Genomic DNA, 14,182 nt, shown 5'->3' on the forward strand with positions numbered 1-14,182 from the left:
GGATGTGTTTAGTCTAATGTTCCTTGGTAATGAAAATTCCAGTTTGGATTTTGGTTCCTAAAAGCAAAGTTGTACGGTGTGCAGGCAGAGTCTGAAGGAAAGCTGAGGGAGGAATTGTTCACTCTGCATTTTTCAGGATTATGATAATATTTCTAATATATATTTTGTCTTTTTTCACTCACTTTGTTCAAAACTCCTCTCATTTTATTCTCAGTCTTATAATATTCTTCCTTTAAACTTAGCTACCATATTCAATTGATTATGTGAAACAAAAATATCAGAAAACCTAATCAAGGGAACTAAAGAGAGCTCAAGACTTTCCTGATTGTTTTTGAGCACAGTCTGGTTTCTGGATTTTCAAGTGCCTCCCAATGTAAGAAAAATCCGAATGTGAAAACACCAACTGAAATTACTTGCAGATCAGAGCTTGCCTCTTGGAAATCACTCGCTGTTTCTTTTTCAAGGTTTGAATAACCTAGTTAGAATAAGCCATCCCAAGGACCAGGCACTAGGCCAAGGAGGTGTGGTTACAGGATAAGTAGGCATAACCTAAGGCAAAATCCCTTGGCCAGCCCTAGTAACCACAGGGACAAATGCAGAGAGGGAAGGGCAGAGGACCTCTCTTGTCCTTAATTGTCTAAGTGAGCCTAAGGAGATTAGCTGCACAATTAGGTGTTTAATTAGTGCCACTCCCAGCCGGGGTAGCAGCCTCTCCTGTGTGTGCTTTAGTGTTATACACCTGAGGTCTGACCTAGAAATGGAGTTTGAACTCCCTTTGCAGCCCCTCAGATCCCACCTCACTCTATGAACAGGATAGCACATGCCACAGGGGAGCCTGTGAATCCACTGCCACAGGATTTGCTTGCTAGGCAGCAAATCTTGCTTTTTCAACAATTGCTTTTCAGAGAAGTCCAAAAACAAGCAACGGGAAACACAAGACAGAAGTGGGACACTAACAGCAAATCACAGAAGGGCTTGGGTTGGAGGGGACCTTAAATCCCACCTAATTCCAACCCCCTGCCACAGGTAGGAACACCTTCCACTATCCCAGGTAGCTCCACGCCCTGTCCAACCTGGTCTTGGACACTTCTAGGGATGGAGCAATCCCAGCTTCTCTGGGCAACCTGTGCCAGGGCCACCCCACCCTCAGGGAAGAATTTTTTCCTAACATCCAATCTAAACCTGTTCTCTTTGAGTTTGAAGCCATTCCCGGTTGTCCTACCCACTACACACCCTTGTTCTGTTGAAGCACTTTTTCTGTTTCTAGTAGTGAACTCCATCAAAATCTAAGCAGTTTAATTTCATCACATTCAAACCACTACCAGTGAATTCTGTTCTAGCTCCAGTCTCCTTGATATCTTGGTTGTGGGATGAACTGCTGCTTTTAACTGTTTTGCTCTGGTCACCTCTTTGTATCTGATCCCAGCCCTGCACCCTGACTGTGCTCCACACAGGCTGTACCAAGCCTCCCTTCTGTTCTCCAAACCTGTCCTGTCTACCTGAGCAAACAGAAGCAGCACAGTCTTTTCCTCAGTATAAACACATGGGAACAATTTCCACAAGACCACAAAGGGTCTGTGGCATGGTTTTGTTTTTTTTCTTCCTAATCAACCCATTTATTTTGCTAGCTGCCTGTGCATGCTAAGAGGGGATGCTTTTAGGGATGGCTGACTGTAATTATATAAGACAAGAGCAGAGAAGCTGCACTCAGATTCATTCCCTCCACAGCCAGAGCCTTGATTTTCTGAGAATTAAATCCCCCTAATGAAGGGGCTGCCTTTGCGTGCTGCTATTGCTGTTTTACATCTCTCATTACACCCTCTGAGTGCACACAAGTAATGACCGAAGGAGTTCAGGGTTTAGCTCTTGAAGTAAATTCAGCAGCTCTGGATCAGTGTTACATAAATAGAATGTGTGCTGGGAAAACATGCATGGTGTTCCTGTCTCTGCTTTGTGCAGCCCTCTCCTATTCTGGTGGTCCCAACGACACAAGGGTACAGCAAAGAGATCAGAGAGGTGCAAAAGAGAGAAATCAGAGAATGGCTTGGATTGGAAGGGACCTTAAAGATCATCTCGTTCCAACCCCCTATCATGGGCAGTGACACTTTCCACTAGCCTGGGTTGCTCCAAGCCCTGTCCAGCTTGGCCCTGAACACTTCCAGGGATGGGGCAGCCACAGCTTCTCTGGGCAACCTGTGCCAGGGTCTCACCACCCTCACAGAGAAAAATTTCTTTCTCATATCTCATCTAAACCTACTCTCTGTCAGTTTGAAGCCATCCCCCCTTGTCCTGTCACTCCAGGCCCTTGTAAAAATTTCTCTCCAGTGGCCCAGAGGAACATGAAGCAGCCCATGCCAGCCTCTTTAAAAGCAGGACTTGGGAAATGCCAAAGGTCAGACTTCATAGCCAAGGGCCTGTAATCACTGCAGTGAAACATGAGGGCTGAAAGAATAATTGCACAGTGCTCAGAAAGTCCTGACCTAATGGACTCTCTGTGGTTCCACAGGCTGGAGAGGAGCAGGGAAGGAGAGCCCTGACACAGCCTCACAACGCTGTTATTCCTTGCTCACTCCTGCTGCAGTGAGAGCATTTTGGACCAGGTGGATGCTGATCAACAGCCCTACAGAGTGACAAGAGTAATTTTAGTTTTTCTGTACTCTGTTTTTCCTCTTTTTAAACCAAGAAAATGGTCATGCCCTTTCCCTTGTGTTCCCAGACTGTCTGCCCTGCTCATGTGAGTGGCCAGTTCCTCAAGGCCAGGCTTGTCTTTTGCTATTTGCGTGGGCTTTGTGTAGCACCATCTGACCTGAGAGGCACTGCCACACTACAACATTACCAACAGACTCTGAAGCAATGCCTGGTTACAAAAATAAACACATGAAAAATACATTTATGACCCTTGTGTACAGCGAAGTGCTGCACACAGGCAGACATCCATTAAGGGAAGATTCAATATTACAGAGTGGTCTGGACTCCCTCAACCTCTTTTCTCCTTCCATCACTTGCAATATAAATGCATTCCAGATAAAAATTTCTTAGAATTACTTAGAAATGTCCTTATTTTATCCACCTATTTTCTATCAGATAGTGAACTGTGTATTGCAAGACATAACAGGGTTGAAATTCCTCTAGGATCATAAATATCATAGGTTGCTTTAACATTTACTTGAGTATGTTTTCTTCCTAAAAAAAAAAACCAAAACCCTAAATAGAATAAAATTAAGCCCACAGCAGTAGAGAAAGAGGAAAAAAACAACCTCCAAACCATGCACACAAAAGCAAGATACAGCAGGAAGAAAAAGCAGCTGTAACCTCAAGTGGAAACAATTTGATTACCATCAATTCCCTGAAGTACTGACCAGATAAACACTTGTTTAGTTTATAAGTTCTGACAAGATCACAACCCAAGGTAGTACAGCTGCAAGGGAGTGATTTTTCTATTTATTTATTGGAACTGCTGAGAAAATAATAAAGATGTGAATCAAAATCCATGTCTTCTGTGTAGCTACAAAATATCACCAGTAGGCAGACATGGCAAACTCACTGGGATTGTTATCAGGATCTCATGCCCAGAGCTATGGACAGTTGCTTAGATTTGAAAATTGGACTTTAATTTCTTTACAAAATAATTTCCTACCAGATGTCTAAGAACTAATCACATCATCTGATAAATGTTGTATTCCCTCTCTCTTTTTTCTTTTGTTCATTTAAGAGAAACATTTTTATTTTTTAGGTGCCACTTTATCCTCCATTTTGAGGAAGCAAAGAGATTACTATAGGACAGGATGAATCAAGCAGACAAGGGGTTATTGCAGTTAAAATTTCTCCTAGTGCCTAAATATAGAAATTAGAGCCAGATAAACTGCTTTTGTAAAATCTCTTTATCACTCCTTAAAATGACAAAGTCTTGAGCTGCAGGAGCTTTTGTCTGTGGTTTCAGAAGACTTTTTTCATTTTATTCAGCCATGGAAAACTTCCAGCCTTTTGCCCCCATTACTCTTTTTTTATTCCTGGTTTTAGAAATTTTGCAGGTTCCCTGTGTTATTAATATTCAGCTGGAGTTACCAGTCTTACATGAACCTTCGAGAAATCTGGAACAATCACCCCACGTGGAGGTCAGAAGTTGGACATGGTCATCTCCAGACGGGAAAATTCAACAACTGGCTTCAGTCACAGACACATGTGACCCAAATCCCAAAGGAAGGATGCACATACACAGGGGCTGGACTAAATGATGAGATACACAAGTGCATTCTGCATTGCCTGAGCCTGATGAGAAAGGTTAATTCTTCTCACAAATACTTGCAGTAGGCGAAGTCAAGAATTTGGTATAGTATATAAAGACAAACTCCTCCAAAACCATTCTCTTTGACAGCCAGAATGAACACAAAGTCTTACTGAAATTCACCAAGATAAACAGACCACGCAACTTAGAACTTTCCAGCATTAGCCTTTTCCACGTTCTGATGAGTCTTTCCTTTTTTTTCCCTTACAATAAGTCTTCAAGGACTAAGATATCCCACACTATTAAATCTCTGATCCATGTCATCTCATTTACTTGGTACACTCTACTGAAAAATAATGGACCCCTTGATAAAGATCAAAAACACTATTTCAGGTCAGTCATGGGGGGTTTGCAGCAAAGACAAAAAAAACAAATTAGGAGAAAGTAATTTTAACTCTAGCCAAGTCACGACTGCAGCTGCTGTATAATATGATCTATCACCCCCTCCTTTCTTTGCCCACTCAACTGAACAGATAAACTAAGCTATTCATTTACCTAGTCATGACTCCAAAAATTGGAAGCCCAAACTGCTGCTTCAACTGTAGTTTTGATGCGGTGAAGCAGACAAGTTCTGGTCAGAAGAGTCATCAGCTTTTAAAAATAATGATCAGGATGTCAAGCTGCATCTGTCATAAAAATATGGGTGGTTTTTGACATGTTCTTTTGAAAAATCATTTTGATTTCAAAAAGCTGTTCTACAGCTCGAGCAGCATTTGAAATTCTCAGTCCTCTTGAGCTTCCATCAGGCTGTCAGAAACGAGAAGCATTTATCCCTGAAAATTCTTAGCTCGGTATGAAATATTGAAAAGGTGATGTGGGGCCAAGCTGGTGATCTACATTCCAGCATTCCTGGAGTAACAACACAGGGGAGAGACAGTGGACAGATGAGCAGGAAGAGAGACCAGAGTCATTAGATGAAAGGAATAAAAAAGTTATGAAGAAAAATAGGGAAGAAAGAGATGTCTGCTTGGTAAACTAGACAGGTAACGGGAAAGGGGTGAAAATGGAGGAAAGAGAAGTGGAAAGGCCAAAAAAGCAGAAAGTATTGAGGGAATATCCTGGGAATAAAGTGTTCTGGCAGTAGGGGCAAAACTGAGGACTGCACATCAGGTTGAAGGTCTCAGCCATTAGGAGGAAGAAACTTGAGAATTCAATGACCAAGATCAAAATATGAGATAAAAGGAAGGGATTTATCCTTATGTGGCCCTTGCAGAATATTTCTATTTCAGTACAGTGTTGTTATTCTGCATCTACAAGAGAAAGCTGGCATGATTTCCTTCCCCAAACTCCACTGAGCTGACAGACACTGCAGCTTCAAATAATTACTTTAGTATGCTTCATGGGGCTGATTTTTTTCCATGATACAAGATGCTGTGAAGCAAATCCCTATGATACTTTCCTATGGAGGCTCAGGAACTGATTAGGGACCTTAATTTTGGGAATTTATTAATCACTGCCTTGAAGACTAATTTTCATGGGAAACACAAATAACTTGGCTGTTCTGTATTTTCCCCATTCTGTCCTTTAAAAATATTACACAGTGCTTCTTAGGCCACTTTGGGTATGAATTTTATGGCTGGTAATGTGATTTGTAGGTATTTCTGGGTTTGAATGTTGGAATTATGAAATTCCATAGAAAATTGGTTATTAATTAAAAAATAGAGAGGGCCTATAGTAGTACACAGCTGCTTTTTCTAGCCCCTTCCATTTCAAACAGCTGCAGCACTCTGCAACAAACCAGGAGCCCAGTTTTAGATTCTGGGTTGCTAATTAGTTATTATCTTTTATAGCTTTAATCAATGAACTGCTAAAGCTAAACCAGAGCAGTGTCCTCTGCTGTTATTTGTAAATTAACCTTTAACAGTCTCCAAGAAACAGCTCCTTCAGCCTTTGCACATTCTTTGCAGTGACTGCTTGATGAGTCTTAATCAGACTCTTTTTCAGTAGATGAGGAAGGTCACTTGAAAAAGGTGAACAGAAACTCACTGACATTTAGGAAAAAATTGTCCTCCACTTACAGCCACAGTGTGAAGCTATATCCTATGAAATACATTATAACTCAGGTCTCATCACTCTCTAACTTAATTTCTTAGGCTCTTTCTCTTTAAACTGAATTTTTAGAAGACCAATTCAGAATCCAAGAGCCTTATGACAGATCTGTGGGACCCTGTGAGCTTTCCCTGGAGCATAGTGCCTGCCTGATTTCAAGGCATTTCACCATCTGTTGCGATGGTGAGAGTCAATCTCAACTAAGTATTATTCATTCCTTCAGTGCTGGTGTTACCTGGATTCAAAGATGGAGACAGATCAAATGATTATTCCACGAAAAGAACAACTATCTGCAATGCAGCTTTCTGTCCCACTCATCACAATCTATTACCCAGCCTCAGTGGGCAACCTCAGCCAATCTTCTTTCCAATGACCTATGCTCAGTAGTCACTTAAAAATCCATGCTGTGCCATTCCCAGTGCTATCTGCCTCCTGTAGACCTTCTAATGTATTTTCCAATTGGTTCTCCCTCTACCAGATCTTTCTATGCTCATCTTCCTGTTACAAGATGTTTCCTGATGTCTCCTCTCACGCCCTTAGATTTCTCTGCTCAGATCCCTCCTGCTACACTAACACACTATTTCTTATCTGGGCCCTTCTCACAGTTTCATTGGAACAAAGTATCTCTTCCAGATACAATATTCTAATTCGAGTAGAATTTACATGCTTGACATCCAAATCAGTGTGTGAAACACAGAATTGTGCATGTCACAACTTACACTAGATAATTATTAAAATTTATTTCCCTGTCAAGGCAATCGTGGACGTTTTTCTTAAAATCCACACAGGAACTCCTTTCCTTTCTTCAAAGCTTTCCCACAGTCATTTTGTTCATAACACTCTACCCCAAACCAGCAGCAGAAAACCCACCAGAAAGACTGACTTTACCTTTCAAATAACTTTGCTTATTTGCCATAATTACAGTTGCTTCACATTCAATTTTCAGTTTTCATCACTTATTCTACACCTCATGCCCCATCAATGGACCTCATCTGCATTCCAGCTGGTTGCAGCAGGAACCATCCTCTGAGAGCACATAAATCTCTTTCAGAGCAAATGTGGTTTGCAGCATAAATCCACGGCAATCTGACAATATAGAGGCACGGAATATCCCTTCCTAGCATGGCATGTGTGAAAAGGCCACAGTTAGGCAGGAGGTAAAGAACAGCAGGAAGAACTGAATAAAACCAGGAAAGCTGGGAGAAACGCTAAACTTTAGAGGATAAATGTTTAAAGATTCAGACTCGGGATGATGGGATGCAGGGAGCTCTAAATATGTATAAATACTCTCTCTCTACGTAAGCATATATATACATGTGTGTGTGTGTATGTGTATATATATATATAAAAATTACAGATATACTTAGAAAAATGTTACCACTGCACAGTCAGAAGTACAAATTGGTGTATTTTAGGATGGCATTTGCCTAGGCAACCTTAATTCAATCCCTTGTGCATATTTGTGAGGCTAGACACTGAAATTCTTATTTCCTTGAAGTCAATGGGTTATTTGCCATGGACTTCAGAGATGCAAGTTATTTCACCCATAGCTTCACCTACACACACATTTCAGATGCAGATTTTATCATGAGATCCTTTCCTCTTTTGTTTACAGAGCTGTCTGAATGGAAGCATTTTATTTTCCCCTCTCCAAACAGTGGTGTGTGGCCCAGTGCCTTATTTACTGCACACCTCTAAAGCCTACATTAAATACAGGATTTGAAATTTCTCATGGCTGTTTTTCATCACAAAACCTTGTTATACTCCTGAGTCTTACATGTGCTATGAAAGCATCTTTAGACTATTTTGTGAAGCACTTGCATTACTGCTTCTGTATTGTAGGTTGGAACCAGGAGCAAAGATTTGCTAAAGCTCACTACTCTAAGTTCTGAATTATGCATAGTTTTGATTTATTCAGAAATCTTTCGTGGTTTATGTCTAGAGTTTCTTTTCATCTTAGTTTCTGTTACAAGCTCCCACCATTTCTGCAAATTAAGCTCCATTTATTCTGAGTTAGGTAAACAAAAAAAAAGTTCACTCAGAATAGTGGTCACCTATAAAAAGCCCGATAGAATTGCCAAAATTGTTGAAGGATATAGAGCAAAAATCAGAAATCTATCTGCATTCCCTGGACTCACTATATAGCCTGTGGGGGACAAACAAGATGCCCTGAGAGCAAAATTCTATGTCAGAGGGAGTTTGAGCCTTCTTGTCCCACCTCACCTGGAAGTTTCCTGACTACAAACCTACAAACTATTGGATTGGTGAATAAGAAAATGCAAAGACAATTAAAAAATATGATGAAAATTCACTGTCCCTTGCATGGGTGAACTCTGAAATAAAATCAACAGGAGTGCCGACAGTCAAATGAAGACCAGGCTTTGCTTGGGCTACACATATTTGCTGAAAAACATGGGATGTTTGAGTTCAGCTGTGAAAAAGGAATTAAAGATTTACTGATTTAATCATTGATTTGCTCATCCTTCTGAAAGTGGTTCTATGACATCATCTTTGAATGCTCTCTCTCAGAAGCATTTTATCTGTGGCTTTTCTGGATTGTTAAAGGAAAATGAATAGTTTAGTGACAAACTGATTTGGATTTATTGACTAAACCAACTGCAAGGAGGGTGTGTGCACAGAGCAGACTTCGAAGTGGTTTCTAGTAATCAGAATTAGGGACTTGCAGCTGCCTCCATGTGCTGATGACAACAGAGACAACAAACAGCTTATCTAGGAGTTGATCTGGACCAGGGGTGCTCCATTCACATGCAAATGTATGTCCAAAGCAAATGCACTTGTTGACACAATCGACTGTAATTGACCCTTAATGAGTTAAATCTCTTCTGAAAAGCCTCACTCGAGTGTGTTAAAAAATAGTACAAGTCTTGAATCTAAGCCAAAAAAAAAAAAAAAAAGAAAGAAGCTCTGAAAGACATATTTGTGGGAAACCTCAGATAGGAATTTAAAGCAGTGGTAGTAATTTCCTAAAACTGTGATGTATTGAGGCTAGGAATGCTAGCACAATCATTAATTCTGAGATCTCCCTATGAATCATGTTTGTTATTAAAGATCAGGGATATCTGTAGCTTTTGCTTACACAGGGTGGAGAAAAATATTCCCTGAAACCCACTACAAAACCAAACCAAACCAAACACAAACAAACAAACAAACAAAAGGCCTAATTAATGTTATGTCAGGGTCACTAAGCCCTTGGGAGAGTCCTCATTACTCAAGTCCCTCACTGCATCCTCATGAAGGAAGGAGCAATAGGAGCCAAGGGTTACTACTGGTCCTCAAACAAAGAGATCTTCAGGTTCAAAGTGAACCTAAAATGATAACCCCCCAAAAAATAATAGCAGGGAGGAGTCCAAATAGTGGACCAGGGCTCTGGGACCCAAATGCCAACGGGCCTCTTGAGAAGACAGGACCATCCTACCCTTTGCATTTACATTGAGAGACTTAGAAATCTGTAGTACCAGCGAGGAAACATCTGGGAGAATATTTGCATCCATACTGAGCTTGCTATAAGGTAATGCCCTAAGTGCTCAGCCAAGGATGATTAGTGCAGCTGAAGCCTGAGGGAACCCCTTGCAAAGGTTAGGGTGTACTTGTGGTGACATTTTCAAATGCAAGCTCAACAGTCACACGCCCTTCATAACGTGCACAGGCTGTGTCTTGCTCCAAAGTCTGCAGCAGAAGAAAGGGCACACAAACCCCAGGTAATTATAGCCTAGGGACCCATTATATATGAAATTAATTTTCAAATCTGCTTCTGCAAACAACCCTTCTGCAACACCACTGCAGGTTTTGCTGGGCACCGTTAATTTGCTGATGTTGTAACTGTGATTGCAAATCCTGATGTTGCTCCTCAGCTTTTTACCCAGGTAAAATTCCCATTGAAGATGAAACAAAAGTTTGCACACACACACAAAAAAAAAAAAAAAAAAAAAAAAAAAAAAAAAAAAAAAAAAAAAAAAAAAAAAAAAGGAAAAAAAGAAAAAAAAAAAAGGATTAAATAAAGCATCTCTCACATCTTTTCTGCTAGAGATTCCACTTGCCAGCATTTAAGCTGCCTCTGTGATATGAGCATGGCTCCTCACTTGAAGTTTGGACTGATAATGCTCACAGAGCTGCCTGCCATACAGGGCTCAGCAACCTATGCAGGGCATCCACTAAGTTTACAGTTTAATTTGGACATGACTGAAACCACTTACCACACCAGTGATTGGCTACTACTGTGTCTCTATGTTATTCCTGCTATGACATAAAAAATGAGAATATTTTACTGCCTTCCCTGCAAAAGATACCTGTTTTTTTCCTCTAAACTCAATGAAGATTTTCTACCGATTCTTATTGACCTTATTGAGTCATCAATCAGCGACTGAGTAAATGAAGGTACATTCTAAAATATGAGTTTTGTCATTCAATTTGTTAAACAAATAACAGTTTAGGTTCCATCATTGTGTATTATGGAATGAAAATAGCTAGCAAAAAAAAATTAGGTCTCATTTCCCCACAGAAAATGAAAATGAGAAGAGACATTCAAAGAGACTTACTGGGTTTGTAAAAATAACAAAAGGAAGGCTGATAAGCTCCTACCCCAGTTTTGCTGTTCTTTTGAAATGGAGGGCAAATCAGCTCTAGAATACACACACCTGAATACACACATCAGAACTGAACCATTATTCCATTATTCCATTACACAAACCAGTAACCTCCAAAGGCAGGGTCAAAGCTGGGATCAAGGATTCTTATCTCCAGTGCTCAACCGAGACTGAGCAAAGCAAAAGATGCATTTTATGCTTTACTGTTCCACTCTATTTAGATTCCACAGATTAATCTACAACAACTTCACTCCGAGGCACAAAATACAGGGAAAACTAAGATTGGGAGCATTAGGAGGTCAACTGCATCAACATAAGCTCTTCACAGATATTCTGGATTTTCACACCCTTACCTCCTGTAGCACTGGAGACTGTTGGCCACTGCTGATCAGGCCCTCCTGGTCCACCACGCAGGACTGCTGCCTCCTCCATATGGACAGCACTGGATAAGCACAGATCACAGTTAGATTGCACAGTTCCTGCCCTTTAAAGCATTTCCCTTTCTCTCTGCTCTTCAAAGTTCACAACTATTTGTCAGTGTGCAACAGCTGCTACAGATGGTAGAAAACTCTGCTGGAGCACAGGAGAACCAGCGGTTTTGACTTGCAAAAAATAACCTTTGATTATTTACTAAAACCCAGTTGTGGCACAACCTATAAAACAAACAAACCTGCAGGATATTTTGCTCTCATTGACTGGGAATCTCTAATAAAGAAGTTACACACCTTTGCTGTTATGATGTATTAGCATTAATATTTACTAAAATGATAAAAAGTTGGTGGAGTTGGTTCTGAGCCTCTGCCTTTATGCTATTTTAACAGATTCCACCTTCCTGGAAGGAAAGAAAGGAAGAAAAATACATTTGCTCAAATGCAGAAACTATTACAGCAAATTTTACAGTGTCACATCGTGGGCACACGCAAGCACCAATTTTCACCTTACATGGAAGGAAAAGAAAAAATCTGCTACTTTTAATGCAAAACTAGGCATGTATTTATATGCAGTTCCTTAGAGAGACAGGATTCAGTGACTGTGTCTCTGCCTCTGCTCATCTGCTTTCCAGCTCCCTTCCACACTCCCAGCTGAACTTCATGGGCAGTGTCAACCAAATGTGGCAGATCCTAAGGGTCCTACAGATACTAAATTTCCACACATCTTATGAAAAAAATCAGCATTTTATCAGCTGGGCAAGGCACACAGGCTCAGAACCTGAGATTTCAGGCACGGGTGGGGGCTGCTGATGTAAGAGAACAGAGGAACACACATGATTTCCCAGAGAGCCTCCATTAGCTGTCCTGCTTGCAGGATTAATTGCTTTAAATAAGCTCTGACTTTTCATTAATTTTTCAAGTAACTTCAGCCAAGATCTTGAACTCTGTATAGAAAGGAATGTGGATCCACAGGATCATGTTGGGAATACACAAGAGCATGCCTGACTCAGGACCAGAGATAGGCTCAGATAGGCAGAATTCCTGCTTCAGGATCCTGCTCCCCAGACTGTTTATTCATTTCTGCAGTAAGCAGTCAGGGATTCCAAAAAAAAATAATAATAAAAAAATTGAAAGTCACAGAAAGAACATAAAAGAAAGCAAGCAGTTTTCCCAACAGGCCACTGAGTCAAGCTTGCTCTGCCTTCTTTTCCTTCTGGTCCCCGAGGTTTAGATTCCTTTGTACAAAGCAGCTCAGAGTCAGCTGGGAGTCACTCTGTGCCCTTCCCCACATGAAGCACAGTATGACTGAATTTAAAATTTCAGCTCTATGAAAACTCTTCACCCTCGTGGATAATGGATAAAGGTGATGCCTAGAGTCCCATTGCACCAACAATTTTTGGAAAAGCAAACCATCCTCCGCTTTGTAATGCCACTAGAAACTACTGCAGCCTTATGTTTGCACCTGAACCTGTACAGCAGTCTTATTAATCACATCAGCTTACACCTGAATATAAAATCAGTTTTCTAATCTGCTCAGGGAAAGCAAAAATACTGTTTGATTTAGGATCTACAAAACCAACTTTATTAGAATTCTCTTTTTCCAGGTGTACTTAGTAGCAAATTATAGCAGAGACTGCTTGTGATATTAGCCAGCGGATTTTCAAAGATGTCTAAAGAGATTTCGACAAAAGCCTCACTTACTTCTCTGAAAATCCATCTCATATCTTCAAGAAGCCCTTTCAACTATATTAATCTTCTTGATTGCACCATGTGGTTAACAAACCTGCTGCAGGAGCAGCTACTTTTATGGTAATGAGTAACAAGAAAATGGAAATCGCAGCGGTGCTGCAGACTGCCTATTGAAACATCAGCACTGATGATTACAGGCGGCATTAAAATAAACAAAAAGTATATAATCACAATTACATGATTTGATAACAGGAACAATTATGCCTTGACAATCAATGTATACAAAGGCAGGAGGCAAAATAAAAATAAAAAAGCACAGATCTACAGTTCTGCAACAACAGCATAAGATGCAAGTCAGACTGACACCGTAGCACTTGGAGATTGGAAGTGACAGCGGCAGAACTCATGTGCTTTCCATCTCAGCATGGATAACATCAGTCTGGGGAATCAGAGGAACCAGAGTTTGCCTTTTTCACAGAGGACAAAGACAGAACTCCCCCTCACTGGAGAACCACCACACGTACCTTTGCATTCCTGCCCTCAGAGATGCAGAATAGCGCCAGTCCGGGTTGGGGTGTTTTGGCTGGAGAAACAAAAGCCCAGGATAACTCTGTTAATGTCAGTTAAACACGCTAAAAAGCATATGCATCTGGCTAATTTTGTCAGGAAACTCTGTGTGGGTCTACTCAATTTTTATGAACTGCCAAATCTTTCTATAAATCTAAAGAACCTTTCAAATGGGCACACAGGGAGCACCTCTGTAATAAGCTTGTTTGAATGCCAGGGCCTTGGGCTAGAGATGATCTCTGTGGAACATTTAATGCTGGAAACTGGTGGGCAGTTATTTCATACATTCATCAACATTTTGGGCATAGGATAAAAAAACCAACATCATAAATCCAGAAAACACATTGTTTGTTTACCTGATAAACCGAGGGCACTCAAACTCCTGCACTGAGTAGCATCTGCTTAAGGGTGGGTAAATGCAGCCCCTCACAAAGGGCACATGTGGGGCAGTGTCTGCTGTGAGGTGCCTGCTAGAATTCAGAGGACTGCAGAGGACTGTACTGGATGGTGTCAGATTTGCAGACTGCAGCAAGTCTTTTATTAGAGGCATGTTCTTC

General features: G+C 40.8%; 1 protein-coding gene across 2 annotated transcripts in view; it reads right to left on the reverse strand.

The window, feature by feature from the left end:
• The window catches only part of LOC114069640 (protocadherin alpha-C1-like), a 76,500-nt gene that overhangs the window by 22,851 nt on the left and 39,467 nt on the right, over positions 1-14,182 (reverse strand). For both annotated transcript variants that reach the window (XM_027906581.1, XM_027906580.1), the window contains exons 2-3: positions 13,583-13,641; positions 11,292-11,380 (exon numbers count right to left, since the gene is read on the reverse strand). In XM_027906581.1, the coding sequence (XP_027762382.1) occupies positions 11,292-11,380; positions 13,583-13,641 (148 nt within the window). The remainder of the gene's footprint in view (positions 1-11,291; positions 11,381-13,582; positions 13,642-14,182) is intronic.

The sequence above is a fragment of the Empidonax traillii genome, unplaced genomic scaffold (assembly GCF_003031625.1).
Source record: "Empidonax traillii isolate 1590-97213 ecotype Southwest subspecies unplaced genomic scaffold, ASM303162v1 scaffold1323:size195977, whole genome shotgun sequence".
Taxonomy (NCBI): domain Eukaryota; kingdom Metazoa; phylum Chordata; class Aves; order Passeriformes; family Tyrannidae; genus Empidonax; species Empidonax traillii.